This window comes from Erpetoichthys calabaricus, chromosome 2, assembly GCF_900747795.2.
Source record: "Erpetoichthys calabaricus chromosome 2, fErpCal1.3, whole genome shotgun sequence".
Taxonomy (NCBI): domain Eukaryota; kingdom Metazoa; phylum Chordata; class Cladistia; order Polypteriformes; family Polypteridae; genus Erpetoichthys; species Erpetoichthys calabaricus.
Window position 1 is genome coordinate 183,823,136 of NC_041395.2, and position 19,481 is coordinate 183,842,616.

Sequence of the window (19,481 nt, forward strand, 5' to 3'; positions counted from 1 at the left end):
CAAATTTAAAATCTTTACCACTACTCAAAATTCAATCTACAGTTATTCAGATAGTTAGTGTTTATCTTATAAAATATTTCAAAATGTGCTATAACTTTAGAATGAATTCATTCCCATTAGACGCTAGAAAGCATTTTTTATTCAAAAATCCACTGATTGAAACAGGGCTGATTGAACTGTTAAACTGAAGCATCACATGGTGCGGTAGTTAGTTTCAATTCAAGTAATTCAATATACGGGTTTTTATGAATTCTTTTTTGATCTAAGACTTTTGTTTTTCTTTCCTTTTCATTTTTGGTAGCCTGAACTTTTTGTCATTTTGTTCTGACCTCTGTTTGCTTTGTTGACTATTTTCTGGTGTGTGTTTTAATTTCCTGTTCATACTTTTTGTTGACAATAAATCTGAGACTGCATATCATTCTTAGCCGGCAAAACTTGCAATATAGGTTTAGTGCCTTTCTAAATGGCCATTTGGTTCATTACAATTGATACCACCATGAAACAGCTGAAGGGTAGTAATTGCGTCAGCTTTTATTTCAGACCTCCTTTCCTCAAGAATCCAAAATCTTTACTACAATTTTTGGTTACTTTTGATTGGTTCTCAAAAAGCACAAATTTTATTTGTTTGAAAAACTTACTCACTTCCTAAGACTTCACTTTGGAATTTACAAAGTAATTCACCAGGGAAGCATGGGTTTCCTAAATTAATAAATTTGAATTTGAGATGCTTAGTTTAATTCCAGATTCTGGAACTATTTTTGTTTAAAGACAGTCATTCAACTAAACTTACATTTCAAATATCACCTTGAAAGCAAAATGAAAATGGAACAAGTAGATCCAGACCCATAGACAGATCTTTGATGTATGTCTGGCTGATTCAGCCCTACTGGAAAGACGTGTTACTTCTGGTGGAATTGTCCATAAATATGGATAAATATTGAAAATATGGATACAGGGATATTACCCTTTGAATGTTTATATAATGTTTGGTTATGAAACATTATTCTTAATTTTTGGCTTTAATAAATTTTTTTTCTCTTATTCATTTTTTTAACTTTTAGTAAAGCCTGATAACGGGCACTTTTATTTAACAATGAACGATCCGATCCACAGCCGTACCTTCCATCTGTTATGGCCATGGCAAACACCTCTTCAAGTAACTGCTACTAAAACTAGCCACAGCTATTCCGGCACTGTTTCTGAAGTCTAGTTCACTCTTCCAGTGTTCCCAATCATCTTCCGAAGCTATGTGCTGTGTCTCTCTCTATGAATCCTGCTTATCTTCTGCAAGGCTCTATTTATCCAAAGCCCAGGAGTATCTGCCTGGCTTCTTGAACCTTCCCAGGCCTGTAAAGTGTAATGCAACTCCAAGAAAAATGGTGATTTGTATGAATGCAGCTTGCTATAACTTTACTCATGTGAAGAGATGGAGAAATATATAAATCAGTGTATTACCTCACATGTTGTGAGGGTGTTCAAAGTTTGGCTCAAAATTTGGGAAATTGTTAGTTGTGACATATTCACATTATCACTATTGCAAAGCTGTATTTCTTTCTGTGGTCAAAAACGTAAAGTTATCAATACTTTCATTTGGGTTGACAGAGTATGGTTTCTCCATGCAGATGGAGTGATCATGTGACATACAAGATTTGCTACAATTATTATTTCATCCTTGTCAAAACGATATCTAATTTCCAAGTTCATCGTTGTACAGCATTTCCAAATAAATTTTGCCTTTCCTGGAATGTTTGTGAAGCTACCTGCCTGAACTCTATCTTCTGGCAGCTCCTATTAAGTTAGGATAGTTCATGAGCTCCTGTAAATCCTGGTGAAGTTAGAAGTAGTTTACTAAATCAGGAAAACTGGTAAAATGCTATTACTCCTTCTCCTAAGAGTAGGACCAAATTTACATTACTATGAGATTTTTGAGCCTGTTTTCCTACTCTGAGAAGCTTGATAAATATAGGCACTAGACTCTGATTTAGCCACTCCAAGACATTATCATGGTTGTTTTTAAGTCATTCTTGTATGCTTCTCTGTGGGGATAGTGTATTTTTGATAAGGTGCAGAGTTCAAATATGGCATTTTGTCTGAAGGCTAATGGTCTTATCAGACTATAGAACCTTCTTTCCAACTGATTTGCAAGTTTTTCATGTGCCTTTTTGCAAACTCCAGCTGAAATGTCACGAGCATTTTCTTTAACAGTGGTTTTCTCAACTGTTGAAGCACCTGAGAAACAGTTGTTGCATGCACAGTTTTGCCAATCTTCTCCACTGTAGCTTGCAACTCCTACAGAGTTATCAAAAGTCTTGGCTTCCCTCAGTAATCTTACACTGTCAGTTTTTGTGGATGGCATTCTCTAGGCAGATTTACAGCCGTGCTTTATTCTTTCCATTTACTAATGATTGATTTATCGGGACTCTGAGGGATATTCCATGAGTTAAACATTTCCTCAAATTCATCTTTTTACTTGTGTTTTTCAACTACCTTTTCATGGAGATGCTTGGAGTATTATTTTATCTTTATTGTATACGATAGGTTAAACCGATACTGACTCAAGACAAGTTTGACCTTCCAGATATGGATGCATATATACTACAATCAGTTGAAACTCCTTGATTTTCCTATAGGCTAACTAGGCTTCAGCCTAGGGCCTCAAGATCAAGAGGGGCCTACATTCAAATTGTTAGCAAAATTTTATTATCTCTCATGTAATTTACAAACTTAAAAATGGAAGGCGAAAGGGCCTCATAAGTGGAATAGCCTAGGGCCTCTTTTCATATAAATCCGGCCCTGCACACAGGTAATCTCCATTGAACTAATTATGTAACTTCTAAAACCAATTTACTGTACCAGTGATGTTTTAAGTGTGTCATAATAAAGGGGGGTGAATACTTATGTGCACAATTATTTTGTGTTTGTAAGAGTTACTGAATGCTTTGAAATTACTTCAGTTTTTTTCTGTCTGGCTCCTCCTGACTCACCAGTATGAGAAAACCACCACCTATATTGACTTGTCTTGATGTTTAGTTATGCAGGGCATTGGACTTCTTGAGGTCCGCCCATTTTTGGCTGTCTATACTTGAAAACCCTCATTTTAGGTCATTTTTAGACCATGTTTTATGTAGGCAATTACACTGTCACAATAAAGACAGAGTAAACCAATAGGTGTAAAGAGTAAACCAATAGGTGTCTTCAGTGAAAATGATCAGAAGGACTTGAAGTTGTGCATGCCACATCAACTGACCTCAGCAGTTCACCCCCTAATGGGATATGAGTGCTCAAAGTTACTCCTTTTCACAAAACTTTGAAAAAATGGGGATCATTAATATAGATATGTGGAGTGTCATTTTGTGATATTTTGAGGTTGCTGATTATGAAAATATTTTTGATATGTAATTCTTTACAGGTGCTCCTCGAGACACTCCCAGAAGGTTAAAAATTACAAATTTCAAAAATAAGCATGTGGTGTATCATTTTGGACTATTCCAAGTTCAGTGATTATGAATATTGTTACTTTTTTTTCTATTACAATTAAGTATATTCCATGACTTGAACATTTTAGACTTTATACATTTAAATTGAAAGACAGTTTTTAATATTTTAAATATTTGACACAACAGTTCTTGCTTATTATGTACTTTTACTTCATGATATGAATCATTACATTTCTTATGAACACCCCAAATTAGTGTGGCTTATGTAAATTGTGGTAGAAATTTAACATCTTAATTAAAGAAAGAAACTTATCCTCTAATAGGACAAATCAGTAATTAGGCAGGAGAAAAGCTATTCATTACATCTTTTAATTACTCCTCAGCAAAATGCCTTAGAGGGAGCATTATTCAAAAGCAGCCTGTTACAGCATGATCAAAATGATCAGAGAAACAAAGAGTAGAGGTTTATTTCATAAACTATTGAATTTACATACAGTGTCAATCAATGCATACATTTTACTCTGGTTGGTTAATTGGTTTACACCCAAATGACTTATATAAAATAATTATATTTTGATTCTTCTTATACCTTTGAGCTGAGCTACCATCCTTGAAATTTCTGTGCATATAGCAACTGTCCATTCTGGTTGTTTATAGGACATCTGATTACTTCTTAGTCATCTCTTAGTCATCTTTCAGTACATTTTGTTGTTTACTTGACCTTTACGTGATTTCCTAATATGCCTGAAAAGGTTTCTGACATGTACTAACTCTTTATGCTATTTCTTTAAGATGAATGCTATGTTACCCTAAAATTTTGCTTCCACATAATTCAGACTTTTTATATTTTTAATTAATTTGAACCACTTTGTAGAGATCCATTCTCCGTTTGATATTAAAGAGTCTTTTTCTGTTGATCAGTGCCAAAAATGACAAATTAAAACTACTGTAATTTAATGCTGTAGAACAATAAAATGTGACAGCTTCCAAGAGGGCAAATAATTTTTATAGCCATTGTAATTATTCTGTCTGCCTTCTCCTTCATGTTTGTATATAATCAGTGATCAAAACTGGAAGAAATCCCTTCTTTGCTTATACGAATTTAAAAACAAGACCTTAGGGACTTACATGAATTTTCAAATAAAACTGATGATTAGTTGATAAAGAAGGTTCAACATAAGAAATGCCTGTTATAGAATATTTCAAAACATTTAAAGATTTTAATTTTACTGCTTATACTCATAGGGTTAAATTTACAGTTTTTGATTGAGTTACAATAGCATATTGGCTGGTGGAAATAATTATTATATAATTTAGCTTGTTCTTATTTTCTTGCAGTTATTTTTTACATTTTGTAAAGCACTTTGAGCTACATTCTGTGTATGAGAATGTACAACAGTAATAAATCAAAAACTCAAAAAGCCCACACAAGAAATGTGTAAATTCCTCATCAAAATAATGACAGCTAAAATTGTTAAGAAATAAAAAAGTAATCCTTATATCTGATTCATTGACTTTTGTAGTGGGGGTTAAAAATTGGAACTGATAGTTATGAAGTCTTAGATTTCAATTCGTGGAGAAATAAATAACTGATATCTACCTATTGGAATTATTGATGAAGAAGTAAAAGGTCAATGGCTGGAAAAAGGTTTAAATTAAAAACAGAATCATAAATGCACTTGAAAGCGAGACTGTGCCAAAATAAACGATGAGATTCTGGATCAATAGACAGACTAAGAAATAATGAGGCAGCTATATGAAGTGTCTGTAGACCCTGATTCATTATAACATTTTTCTAAGTACAATACATATGTAAAACTGATTCATCCTATAAAATCGGTTAAAAAGTTTGAGGATTTAATTCGGAAAGCATAACAAGACTAACTAATATGATAACGTGTACGGAGGAAGAAGAGGAGGAGGAGGAGGTTGGGAGCATGCACTGATACAGCGCATAGCCACACTAACCACACGACAAAACACCTCAGGACCGCAAATTAGGACCCGAAGACATTTTAAAAATATTTCTAGGAAGCTGAACTTCTGCCGGAAGTCAGAGACCCGGAAGGTCTTGGAACCTTCCACAATCCGGAAGAGGAAAACGGCGATTGGGGGGGGGGGGGGCGGGAGGCAGTGTTCACGTCTCTCCTTGCAGTGAGTGGTAGCAACCACGAGGTGTCGGTCTGAACTTGTTTTTTTTCCTTCTAGTTCGACCGTTCAGGTGCAATACATTCTACTGATTTTTAAAAAAATATAGTTGGAAGGACTGAACTCCCAAAATGTCGTATAACTACGTAGTGACGGCCCAGAAACCCACTGCTGTCAATGCATGCATTACAGGTAGGTGCCGTTCGTTTTGATCTCGTGAACTGCGTACCGGCTTGTGGCGGCCTGTGATCAGTGCTGGTATTGCAGTTTCTTCTCTCGGCTAGGCTGCTTGCGGCCTGTGCACAATAATGGATAAACATGTATGGCTAAATATTAGATTTTTATTGGTTTTTTTTTATTTGTATGCGGGAACGTTAAGCTGGTGTCAGAATGTAATCGCATCATATTTAATACACTGCGCGTAGCCTGGTGAACGGCTCCCGAATGGAGTGTGAGAACAAACGTTACCTCGTGAGCACAGTATTTGTGTCACATCTAATGTTAATTGTCAGCCAGCTGTCTGCCTGATAACTTCACGTCGTATGCTGCTGCTTTCAGGTCCTAAAGCTAATCGTACACGAAGGCGGGAGATCGTTAAAGGTGGCCTGTCGGTCCTCCACTTCTTTTATTTTGTTTTTTTTTCTTGACGGTGAATGCCTCATTCATTAATAAAATTCAAGTTAAAAGTTGACTGTTCTACTTTTGATTTGTTTAGCCTTATGCATGTTGATTTTGTTATAAAATGTACCGCTTGTTATCTGAATTTTACATAGGTCAGTAACAGTGTAATTATTTTGGCCTTTTTACTATTAATAAAATCTTGAACGTGACCGTTAATGTTTATGCCCCACAAGCGAACTATATAAAATGGTTTTGGATGATTTGCCTAAACAGTAACTCAACATAAACTCGCGTGTGCATTATGAATTATTCTGAGCAATTCTATATACCTATTTGTAATGCATCAATCAAACAAAGTATACTATAGTAACTTTTTATGGGGTCAACTAAGTTTATATACAGTGAAATGTGAGTCTAAGAAGATATTTCCAGAGTAGTATCCTGATCAGTTTTCAAGTATTAGAAAATAAGCATTGCTTCAGTGCTACTGCTCCTTCATGCATAGTAGTACAGAACTTAAGGATGTGCACATTATTTTGTTGCTAGAATGCATCCTGTAAACAAGGAGCTGCCAGGTAGACATATCAGACAGAGAAGATCAAAATTTACATTACAGTGGTATTTACATTAAAGAAAATAGAGTAGTAAACTGAGAAAATTGAATCTGAGGAGCTATCCAATGCATAGAGAGAAACATAACATGTATATGTTGTGTTGCTGAACTTGAACTGGAAAAGAGATACTCCACTGACAAAGAGGTGCATTCTCGTCAGGAATTGAAAGAGAAGCTGCTGTAGAGAGATTGGAACTTTTCTTTTTGTCCTTTAATTAAAACTGGGAGCTTCTTGTCCGAGTGTGGACCGTGAGTGAACTTGTGTTTGGTAAACCAGTTCAGATTTTGAATTAGAAGAATAAGAAAAAGAAATAATGTGCCCTTGGTGCATAGTAAACAACGGGCTAATTAGCTTAAGAGCCTTGTTTGTTTTACAAGTAACCATGTTAGCCTTGTAGTTTCTTAATAATCGCTTAATGAACATTTTTTTGTATGCATGTTTTATTAAAGAATGTATTTTAAAGAGGCTTTTTTATCATGGCTACTGAACAGCAAGCCTAGAGAATTTTATTTTCTTAACAAAAATGAACCAGAAACACCCATTTTCTGCAACTGAACTCAAAATACCAAGGATAATGCCTTAATATTGAAAATAAGGCATCTACTGTATATGGCTGTTTATGCAGGATATTAGTGTAAAAAACGAAAATTGGCCAATTCCAGTAACATGAAATCAGTGATCAGTATCATCACAATATACCTATTGTTCCCCTATGAGGAGTCCTCAATGCTATCAAAACACATTTAAATAATTGGTCAGCAAACTGATTTATACCAATCCAGTTCTCACAATTTGTTTGAACAAAGTGACGCAAAAAAAAATTTCATGTGCTCCAAACTAGCAATTGGTTTCGATTTGCAGATTTTTTTTTTTTTTTTTTTTTTTTTTTTTTTTTAAAAGAAAAAGGCATTTGGAGCCGGACAAGAAAAACTTAAATGGCGTAACTCTACTGTAGTTTTTTAATATTCTTTCATGTCTCTTATTCATCCTCTTACCCCATTTTTTGTTGACTTATTCATCTTGTTATTTTTAGTTGTAAGATTACCTTTTGTGTCTGGGTGATAAGGTCCTAAGATTATTTAACTAAAGTAATGTAGCTTAAACTTCGTAAATTATAACTGATGGCGCCATATATGAAAGACCTCTGAAGATTTTGTTTTATCCTCTCTGTTTTTGTTCTTGCCCTGCACAATACTTCTCCTATAAAGTTGGAATACAGTAATCCCTCCTCCATCGCGGGGGTTGCATTCCAGAGCCACCCGCGAAATAAGAAAATCCGCGAAGTAGAAACCATTTGTTTATATGGTTATTTTTATATTGTCATGCTTGGGTCACAGATTTGCGCAGAAACACAGGAGGTTGTAGAGAGACAGGAACGTTATTCAAACACTGCAAACAAACATTTGTCTCTTTTTCAAAAGTTTAAACTGTGCTCCATGACAAGACAGAGATGACAGTTCTGTCTCACAATTACAAGAATGCAAACATATCTTCCTCTTCAAAGGAGTGCGTGTCAGGAGCACAGGCTGTCAGAAACAGAGAGGAAAGCAAACAAATCAATAGGGCTGTTTGGCTTTTAAGTATGCGAAGCACCGCGGCACAAAGCTGTTGAAGGCGGCAGCTCACACCCCCTCCGTCAGGAGCAGGGTGAGAGAGAGAGACAGAGACAGAGAAAAACAAAACAGTGAAAAATCAATAGGTGCCCTTTGAGCTTTTAAGTATGTGAAGCACCGTGCAGCATGTCGCTTCACGAAGCAGCTGCACACAGAAGGTAGCAACGTGAAGATAATCTTTCAGCATTTTTAGACGAGCGTCCGTATCGTCTAGGTGTGCGAACAGCCCCCCTGCTCACACCCCCTAACGTCAGGATCAGAGAAAGTCAGCGCAAGAGAGACAGAGAAAAGTAAGTTGGGTAGCTTCTCAGCCATCTGCCAATAGCGTCCCTTGTATGAAATCAACTGGGCAAACCAACTGAGGAAGCATGTACCAGAAATTAAAAGATCCATTGTCCTCAGAAATCCGCGAACCAGCAAAAAAATCTGAGATATATATTTAAATATGCTTACATATAAAATCCGTGATAGAGTGAAGCCGCGAAAGGCGAAGCGCGATATAGCGAGGGATCACTATATTACAACTTTTGGAAATAATGCTGTCTGGCTTGACATCTTTAGCTGTGTATATCTCAGTATCAGTAACAAGAGTTTGTTACCAGAAATGCACAAGATTTGTAAGCACTGGAATTTTGTATAGATATTACTTTATTAGTCCCATTGTAAATTTGCAATGTAAAATTTATTTTTATTGTCATTTTGCTCGCTAACCCCTTCCCCCCAACCCCCCACCAGTGCTACCCGCCGTTGTGAACAGGTGGGCTGAATGCACCCCAAGGAGTCGTGGAGACCCCTCTTAAGCGGTGATACAATGGGACACAAACGCAGGTTTTTTGTTTTTTTTCCCCTCCTCTTTGCTCGATCAGCTGCTGCTGCCGTGCCATGCTGCATTTCGTGCAGCGCTTCGAACTTTTAAAAGCCTGTACAAAAGTTGTCCTATTGTCTCTCTTTTCCCCCAGACATCCTCAAACATTACTCAATTTCTTTTCGCTGTTCTGTTATTTGACCAAGTAATATTTTCAGTTTTTTTGCGCTAATGCGATCTTTACTATCATTTTTTTTTTTTTTTTAAGACTTTCAAATTTTACCACTTCCATTATCTCTAACCTGCTCTGCATGTGTATTGTTCCAATGTTTTTGAATTCTTTACAACGTTGTACTATGTCTTTTTCTGGCCCTGAATTTTTAAGAGATGAGAGCACAGGAAGTGTGTCTGCCAAAAGCATTCCAACAACTGAGAGGTTAGATGATGGGACTTGCTTTCAAAGGTTGTAAGTATGATGTGACTTGATCGTCTCACAGGATGTGAATGTGTCTCTCTTCAAAAGATCATGTATTGTTGCAGGAATAAAAGTCTCCTCTTGTCCCAAGATTTTTTTTTATAATAAGAGTTATATATGTGTGTGTGTGTGTCTGCTGTGGCAGAAGGGCTTGTGTGGTCTAGTGATCCTTGGAGCTATGTTGTTGGGAGCTACATGCTCCTGGTAGGGCTTCCCAAAGCAAACAGGTCTGAGGTGAAGATCCAGACTAACTCGATCCTGAGACCCCATATGGCTTCAAACCAAGGATCGGCGTTTCCCTTGCCTGGGAAAGGGTACCCGGGGCCCCACCCTGGAGCCAGGCCTGGGGGAGGGGCTCGCTGGTGAGCACCTGGTGGCTGGACCTTTGACCATGGGGCCCAGCCGGGCTCAGCCTGAAGGAGCAACGTGGTTCTGCTCTCTTGTGGGCCCACCACCTGCAAGAGAGGCCATAGGGGTCGGGTGCAATGCGATATAGGTGGTGGCCGAAGGCGGGAACTCTGGTGTTCCGACCCTCGGTTGCCGAAACTGGCTCTTGGGTCATGGAATGTTACCTCTCTGGTGGGGAAAGAGCCCGAACTGGTGTGTGAGGTTGAGAGGTACTGGCTAGATATGGTCGGGCTCACCTCTACGCACGGTCTGGGCTCTGGAACCATTCCTCTTGAGAGAGGCTGGACTTTGTTCCACTCTGGAGTTCTTGTGGGTGAAGGCAACGGGCAGGGGTAGGCTTGCTTATGGCCCACCGGCTTGAGGCCTGTACATTGGGGTTCTCCCCGTTGGACGAGACGGTTGCTTCCCTGCGCCTTTGAGTTGGGGGAAGGACTCTGACTGTTTGCGCTTATGCGCCGAACGACAGTTCAGAGTACCCGGCCTTCTTGGAGTCCCTTGAAAAAGCACTGCGAGGTGCAGCACCTGGGGACTCTATCGTCCTGCTGGGATACTATAACGCTCACGTCGGCAACAACAGTGAAACCTGGAGAGGTGTGTTTGGGAGGAACGGCCTCCTGATCTAAACTCGAGTGGTGTTCAGTTGTTGGACTTCTGTGCTGGCCATGGATTGTCCATAACGAACACCATGTTCGAGCATAAGGGTGTCCATAAGTGCACTTGGCGCCAGGATACCTGAGGTCGCAGCTCGATGATCAACTTTGTAATCGTGTCATCGGATCTGCGACCTTATGTCTTGGATACTCAGGTGAAGAGAGGGGCTGAGCTGTCAACTGATCACCACTTGGTGGTAAGTTGGATCAGATGGCAGGAGAGGCTGCCGGATAGACAAGGCAGACCCAAACGTATAATGAGGGTCTGCTGGGAACGTCTGGCGGAGGAACCGGTCAGAAAGATCTTTAACTGCCACCTCCAGCAGAACTTCAACCTTATTCCAAGGGAGGCGAAGGACATTGAGTCTGAATGGGCCATGTTCGAAGCCTCCTTTGTCGAAGCAGCAGAACGGAGCTGTGGCGGCAATCTACGAACCCGGTGGTGGACACCTAAGGTTTGTGAGGCTGTCAAGTTGAAAAAAGAGTCCTACCGGGTCTGGTTGACCAGTGGGACTCCAGAGGCAGCTGAGGGGTACCGGCGGGCCAAGTGTGTGGCGGCATCGGCTGTTGCTGAGGCAAAAACCTGGGCATAGGAGGAGTTTGGGGAAGCCATGGAAAATGACTTTCAGTCGGCACCGAGAAGATTCTGGCAAACCGTCAGGAGGTGAAAGCGGTGCTCCACCAACACTGTGTACAGTGGAGATGGGGCCCTGCTGACTTCAACTGCAGACGTTATTGACTGGTGGAAGGAATACTTCGAGGATCTTCTCAATCCCACCAGCATGTCTTCCTTAGAGGAAGCAAAGCTGGAGGAGTTCGGGGGGGGATCTGTCCAGTCCAGTCCATATTAGGGGCCAAGGTCGCCGAGGTAGTTAAAAAGCTCCAAGATGGCGGGGCCCCTGGGGTGGACGAGGTTCACCCTGGGTTCCCCAAGGCTCTGGATGTTGTGGGGCTATCCTGGTTGACACATCTCTGCAACATCACATGGATGTTGGGGGTAGTGCCTCTGAATTGGCAAACTGGGGTGGTGGTCCCCCTTTTTAAGAAGGGTGACCAGAGGAAGTGCTCCAACTATAGGGGGAATCACACTCCGCAGCCTCCCCGGTAAGGTCTATTCAGGGATGCTGGAAAAGAGAGTTTGGTCGGTGGTCGAATCTCGGATTCAAGAGTAACAATGCGGATTCTGTCCTGGCCATGGAACTCTGGACCATCTCTACACCCTGGCCAGGATCCTGGAGGAAATGGGAGTTTGCCCAACCAGTCCACATGTGTTTTGTGGATTTGGAGAAGGCATTCGACCGTGTCCCACGAAGCATCCTGTGGGGTGTGCTCCGAGAGTAGGGGTTACAAGGCATGTTGTTACGAGCCATTCAGTCCCTGTACAGGAGGAGCAGGAGCTTGGTCTGCATTGTGGGTAATAAGTCGGACTTGTTTCCTGTTGAAGTTGGACTCCACCAGGGCTGCCCTTTGTCACCGATTCTGTTCATAAATTTTATGAGGAGCTGGAGGAGGTGGCCGGGAAGAGGGAGGTCTGGGCTTCCCTGCTTAGGCTGCTGCCCCTGCGACCCGACCTCGGATAAGCGGTGTATAGTGGATATATATAAAAATCCCGTCCACATGTACACTGCTTTTTAAAAAATTTCCATCCACATGAAAACATAAAAATCCGCTGTCAAGAGTATGAAACAGGCATAGATAACAAAGGGTATGTCATTTACATTATGTCCGTTGCCCCTTTTTTTCCCCAATGTTCGGCATGGAATTTGTGAAAATATGGACGTCATGAACACTGCCAAGCCATTTCACTACTATGTCAATAAATGAACACCTGTAATCACATTTAAAAATAATAATAATAACTAGCCAACCCGCGGTGTAGCATACGCCGCATAATTATGTATTGATGGGTGAACACTTCCTGAAAGACACAGTTGTCCAAATGGGGTTGGTTTTGAGGATACGACTGTAGGTGAATGAAAAGATGTAACTCTGGAGAGGGCAACATACAATACAGCGTTTTACAAGCTGCATACAGCGATTCACATCGAAGTATAGACACTGCTAAGACCATGGAATACCCCTTGCAAACTCTTTTATATGCTGCATACAGCGATTCACATCCGCGACAAACAAATTGTTTTACATGCTGCATACAGCGATTCACATCCGCGACAAATATGATTCTTCTTAGGTGGTGCTGGTGCGTCCACCCTCACTCTCGAAGCATACACACTGCCTGGTCATGTGCCCGCTCGCAAGAGCAACTAACAGAGACCTGCCCACCAACTGTAAGACCATGGGATACCCCTTGCAAACTGTTCTACACGCTGCATACAGCGATTCACATCTGCGGCATGATTTTTCTTAGATGGTCCTGTCGCGTCCACCCTCGCACTCGAAGCATACACACCGCCTGGTCATGTGCCCGCTCGCAAGAGAAACTCACGGAGACCCGCCCACCAACTCTAAGACCATGGCGTGTAAAACAGTTTGCGATGGAGGACGTGGTCGTGCGTCATAACCGAAAAGAATACACTGTAACCTTGGTTCACGACCATAATTTGTTCCAAAACTCTGGTCGTAAACCGATTTGGTCGTGAACCGAAGCAATTTCTCCCATAGGATTGTATGTAAATTAGTGCTGGGCGGTATACCAGTTCATACCGAAAACCGTTTTTTATTTTTTTTATGATATGGATTTTTCTTATACCGCAACACCGGTTTAAATTGCCTAAACGATGTTCGGAACGTGGCGCAGCGGGAAACTGTTCAAGTGGGGACCTTTTTCACTGCTACACCGCTAAACACAGATTTGTTGCACTAGGGCTCTTTTTCACTGCTACACCACCAAATAGTGGGCGGTAGCATAGGAATGCTGCGTGGTGAAAATGGACAGAGAGCCTGGAGATACTTTAGTTTTAAAAGGTCAGATGTATAAATACTGTTTCTATACTACTGGATAATACTGCAAGCCAAGTTGTACTTGTTTTGTTTTCAATACAGTGTAATGTACCTGGGTACTGTGTAATAGTGTGACGACATGTTTTCAAACCCCGTCATAAGTTATATAGCATATTAAATGCTTTGTGTTAAGTGATTCTTAAACTGACTTCTTCTTGCACTAAGAGGAGGCGCTGGCAGCGATTGCTGCACAGAATACATTCACTTCATGATCTTCCTTCTCTCTGAACATTTAGAATGCTAAAATAAATACTTAATATAATTTTCGTGGTGAAATGCATTAAAGCATGCATTAATCATATTGGGGGCACGGCAGCGTGCCTGCCTTGCATTTGCATGTTTTTCTGGTGGGTTTACTCGGCGCTTCAGTTTCCTTTCAAAGTCATGTAGGATGTGGAGTTTTGTTGTGCTATATTGACCCTGCTAGTGTATGTTTTGCTTGTATTCATCCTTCAATGTGCTGGCGACTCGTTCAGAGATGGGCGCAACTCTGAATGGATGGCATAATTAAACATGTATAACGAAGATATTTTTAAAGTTCTGAACACTCCGTGGGCTAAGTTTATAACTAGTTTTAATTTCACAAAGACGTTTATCGTGTGGTGATTGGTTATATGGAGAAAGAAATAGGATGGATAGGAACTGGGGTTTTAGTACGTCAGATAGAGACAGCACGCATGCAATAAAGAAAGCCCGCTCAGAAGAACATGCATTGAATTCTGTGTTTGTGTCTCCGACCACCAGATCACAAACCCAACATTTATACAATATTTAAGTTAAACCTGTGCGATACCCATTCATACATCCAGTTTTTTGGAGCCTCGTCACACCTGTGATAAAGTTTTCTACACTGAACATACACCTGCGAGGGAGCAGCACTACCGCCTCACTACCGTGCATGTTTAATGCCTGCTTTAATGCATTTCATCATGAAAATGATATCAAGTATTTATCTTAGCATTTTAAATTTTCAGAAAGCAGGAATATCATGAAGTGAATGGATTCTGTATGGTGATCGCTGTCTCCTCTTAGTGCGGAGGAAGTCAGTTTAAGAAGCGTACTGATTAACAACTGGGTCGGGGAACGCAATACAAAGCATTTAATGTGCTGCATTAACTTATGACGGGGTTTGACAAAATCTAGTAAATTAAACATTGATTTTAGGAAGAAGTTTAGTTTACGACATTCTACTTTAATTATGAAGTAAACTATGAGAATAAAGTGGAAATGTTGACTTTATTCTCGACATATAGTTTGTTTTTTTCTTCCCTGTGTCTGTATTAATTTTTTTCTTCACCGTGGCCTTAATACGATTCCATAGGGCTATACCACAAATAGCATTATAAATGCAAGTTGCAGGTATATTATTTATGCATATAGCTTAGCTTGAAGCAAGGTCCATATTAATGCAGTTTGCCTAAATGATGGTTCAGTTAGTAAAGATGTCATCACCAAGTTGCACTTGTTTTATTTTATTTTAATTTGCTGAATACTGTGTAATGCACCTGGGCTTAAAGTCTTGAAGTAATAGTGCAACTATCAGTAATAATACTATTATTTATTTTATTGTTATTATTTATTAGTTTAAATATTATGCAATTTAATGATGATAAAGTTGTTTAAAAAGTCACTTTAAGGTATCAGTGGACAGAGATTGTTAACATTAACAGAAAGTGTAGTTGGTTTACAAAAAATATTTACTATTTATTCGTTTTCTAAGAAATATTCAGTGCAATACAACTTTTGACAAGCACTTCTGGATATTTTACTAAGTCTAAATGCCTCTTTGTATGGTTGAAAATATGTTGTCAAAATTATAGTTTAAGTTGTTTGCAAAATTTGTTCAATAAAAAGGTTCTATATTTTGACTGCATCTGTCATGCAATGTGATACCTTCTCCATTAGTGGCACCCACTTGAAAACTATCACTTTATGGGGCAATGCAAACCTGTATTAATAATTGTGTGCACATTAAAATGTTTTTTTGTACAATGTACAATACTCTTGACAGTGGAATAGGTTATTCTTAGCCAGTAATTCCAGTGGAAAATGTGGTTAACATCCACTCATGCATGGGGGAAAAAAATACCGTTGAATACCGTGAAACCAGGATAATTTAGAAAAATACCGTGATATAGAATTTTGGTCATACCGCCCACCCCTAATGTAAATACAATTAATCAGTTCCAGACTGTACAAACTGTATATAAATATATATTAAGTTTTTAAGCACAAATATAGTTACCGTATTTTTCGCACCATAAGACGCACTTTTTTTTCCCCAAAAGAAGGTTGGAAATGTCTGTGCGTCTTATGGTGCGAATATTGTATCACAGACCATGATGTGTAATACCTGACAAAAGTCGACATCCAGGGCTAGAGGGCGACAAAACTCACTGTTACGTTACAGGCATTCCCTCTGTGCTTGGAGGAATGTTAGACTCATTGACTCGGCATCTAATCCTTGCGTGTGCGTGAGTTGCGAAATCTAAACAAATATAAACAAAGGCAAGATAGCGTCTACATCTCATGAGGGAGCCCAGCGCATTATCACTGAGTTGGACTCTGGACTCGATAGATTACCAGCCGCTGGACTACTTCAGGTTGTTCTTTCCTGAAGCTGCCTTTCAGCTACTGTCAAACGAGACAAACAGGTATGCAGAGCAATTTTTTGAATCGAGGGCTGTGCTTGCACCGCATTCTCATTTTTCAAACTGGAAACCCACAACAAAACACGAGATGAAGGGCTTTGTGGCATTACAAATATAGATGGGACTAGACTGGCGATATAACTTCAGGGAGCATTGGTCCAAACGTGCTTTGTCCCCTGGTGGTTTTGGACAGGTTATGTCGCGTGATGATAGGTACGTGGTGCTGCAAAGTGATTGTGAGCAACTGAGCTTAATAAATTCTGACACTAGTGATGTGGAGTTCTTGGGGTTTCCATAAAACTAGAAGAATGCTTGAACCTTAAAGTCTCTCCTTATTTGTTAATGACAGTGATGATGTTTCTTAATACCGCTGTTGAATTTACATGGTTGAAATATTATTCTGCTATATTTTATTAAACATATTAGTGCACCATTTGGTTCAGAATATTTTTTTTCTTGTTTTCCTCCTCTAAACCTAGGTGCGTCTAATGGTCAGGTGCGTCTTATGGTGCAAAAAATACGGTAATTAAACCATAGAATGCACAGCGTAATAGTTGTTCAAGGTTTTCTCAGTGTTATTCAATGTTTTTACATTTAGTTTACTAACACTGCAATAGTTTGCGCTAAAGCGCTACCAACCGCTGGGTAAAAACACTTTTTTTTTTAATGAGTTTTAAGCACAGGGAAAAAAATGAACATTTGAAACAATCAGTAATTTAATAAACCACCAAGAAAAGTAACATTGCAACAATGCACACTACGAACCGATCGCTGTAAATAGAAGTGAAAACAAAATCAAGCCCAGTGCATTCTTTAACTGCCTTCCTACCTTATAAGTCCAGCCCCCTCTCTCTCGCGCTGCCTTTGTGTGTGCGTCTGTCTCTCTCTGGTACTGCCTGTGTGTATGTGTCTGTCTCTCTCTGGCGCTGCCTGTGTGTGTGCCTCTGTCTCTGGCGCTGCCTGTGTGTGTGTACGCGGCTCTCTATCTCGCGCTACCTGTGTGTGTGCGTCTGTCTCTCTCTGGTGCTGCCTGTGTGTGTGCGCAGCTCTCTCTCTCTCTCGGGCTGCCTGTGTGTGTGCGTGGCTCTCTCTTGCGCTGCCTCTGTGTGAACCGAGGTTCCACTGAGGTTGACTAATGAAAAGTCAATGTGGCTCAGAGGTGCATGTGGAGTCTAGCTGAGACGAACTTGAATGACGCCCGGTGTTGTGAGTTGCTGCGTCCGAGTTGGTGGGCGTGGCTCTGCGAGTTGTCGTCGTATCCAGTGGTCTTAGAGTTGGTGGGCGTGGCTGTCTTGTGTGCTTTCCATGGGTGGCTACTTGTCAGCGGTTTAGTGAATTATATATGGTGGGCGTGGCTGTCTTGCGTGCTTTCCATGTGTGGCTACTTGTCGGCGGCTTAGTGAATTATATATATGGATAATTCATTACATTTATATAGCGCTTTCTCAGTACTCAAAGCACTATCCACACATGGCTTATATGTTCAAATCTCTGTTCAAATAATCCATGGAATTTTGTGGATGGCTGCTTTATTTCTATGTGAATCCCGGTGGAACCCTGCTACAACTTCCTCTCCCTTTGACTTGGTGATATGTAATTGACTGTACACAGGGCCCAAGTGGACTGTAATTGCTTCACACACTTGCCTTACTATTTTAGAAACCACCTGTCTTTGACAACCCAAAGACATTTGCTGTATTGCGTAATCTCCTCTCATCTGGTCAATAGCAGAGTGTACAGGCAACTCTTTTGACAACACTGACCGGCAATCTCATTACAATTGTCTTTGCTTCGATGTGCGGGCGAAGCAGCTCACTCAAAAACCACAGTGATGTCCATGACAAATGAATATTCTCTTCAGCAACAACCACTTCATTCTCAAAATTGTCCCGCCAACTGGAGATCTGTGTCATCAGAACGTTTGATGTAGTAGTGACCTTCATAGCACTTCCTGATGCCTCTGTTGCTCAATATGAATTTCCCCCTGGGATTAATAAAGTGTCTGTCTGTCTGTCTGTCTGTCTGTCTGTCTGTCTGTCTGTCTGTCTGTACTGGTAAAGTATTTGTACGTTTAAATGTAAACATGTAAAAAATTCCATTAACAAGATTAACACCAACACTATTTTAGCTACAACCGCAGTTGTTGTAGCCAGGGAAGAGCATGGGTTAATACCTGGACAGGAGGCCTAAGAGAAAAGTTGTGTAGACAACTCTGTGCCCAGTTGGCATGAAATAATGTGTGGACCAGCGGAAGCTAGAACTAGGGAATGGTTCATTCCCCCATGCGCTAGGTAGCAGTGGTCTTTGTATGAGAACCCAGTCAGGACACCTGCAGGGTTGCTAGGGAAATGGAGTCAGGAAGTGCAGTCAGGGTACTGTCAGGGGAGGACCAATCTTCCTTGTCTGTGGCCCGGAAGTGCTCAATTGAGGAGCCAGAATGGCACTGGAAGCATTCCTGGTTCCAGCAGAAAAGGAAACCTTCTGCCACATATCAAGGAGTCAGAGTCAGGAGGCAGTGGGTGAAATTCAAAGGAGGTGGAAAAGAGGAAGAATTATGTTTTGATTATCATTTATTGTATTATTACGGTTTTTGATTGTGGGAGGATTGAGGAAGTGACTGGGAGAAGAATAATAAAAAAAGAATCCTTTATTTTACTCTATTTACATGTGGTGTATTGGTGGATCTGTGGTTTGGGGCTCTCTGGTGCCCTTGTGTGGTCACATTGATATAGTTGGCAGGATTTTCTGGCCATCTTATAATGCCTTGTGCACAAAGTGCATTGTTTTTTTGCTGTTGAATACCAGAGCACATTTAGATGCATCTTGGCTCATTCTGGTTATCTGTTTTGCTTGTTGTCCTCCAGCTCCAGATTGCAGCGGTAAAAACTAAACCCGCTGTTCAATTGTGGTGCTTGTGACATTAGGGGGAAATCTACCCCCAGCGTTGCAATCTCCAGTGCAGAAATGTCAGCCTCAGATAGTGGCGCCTGAATTAATAATCGGGAAATACTCTGCGCTTCTCACTTTTCACGTTAATAGTTTGATGTAACACATATGGTACTGCCACTTATGTATATCCATTTCAAGTACCCCTTTGC

At 40.4% G+C, this 19,481-nt stretch overlaps 1 protein-coding gene across 1 annotated transcript in view; it reads left to right on the plus strand.

Annotated features, from left to right (window-relative positions):
• Window positions 1-5,565: 5,565 nt before the first annotated feature.
• Window positions 5,566-19,481, plus strand: part of ddb1 (damage-specific DNA binding protein 1) — a 193,674-nt gene continuing 179,758 nt past the window's right edge. Inside the window, exon 1 of the mRNA XM_051921945.1 lies at window positions 5,566-5,777. Coding sequence (XP_051777905.1) covers window positions 5,717-5,777 — 61 coding nt within the window. The 5' untranslated portion in view covers window positions 5,566-5,716. The remainder of the gene's footprint in view (window positions 5,778-19,481) is intronic.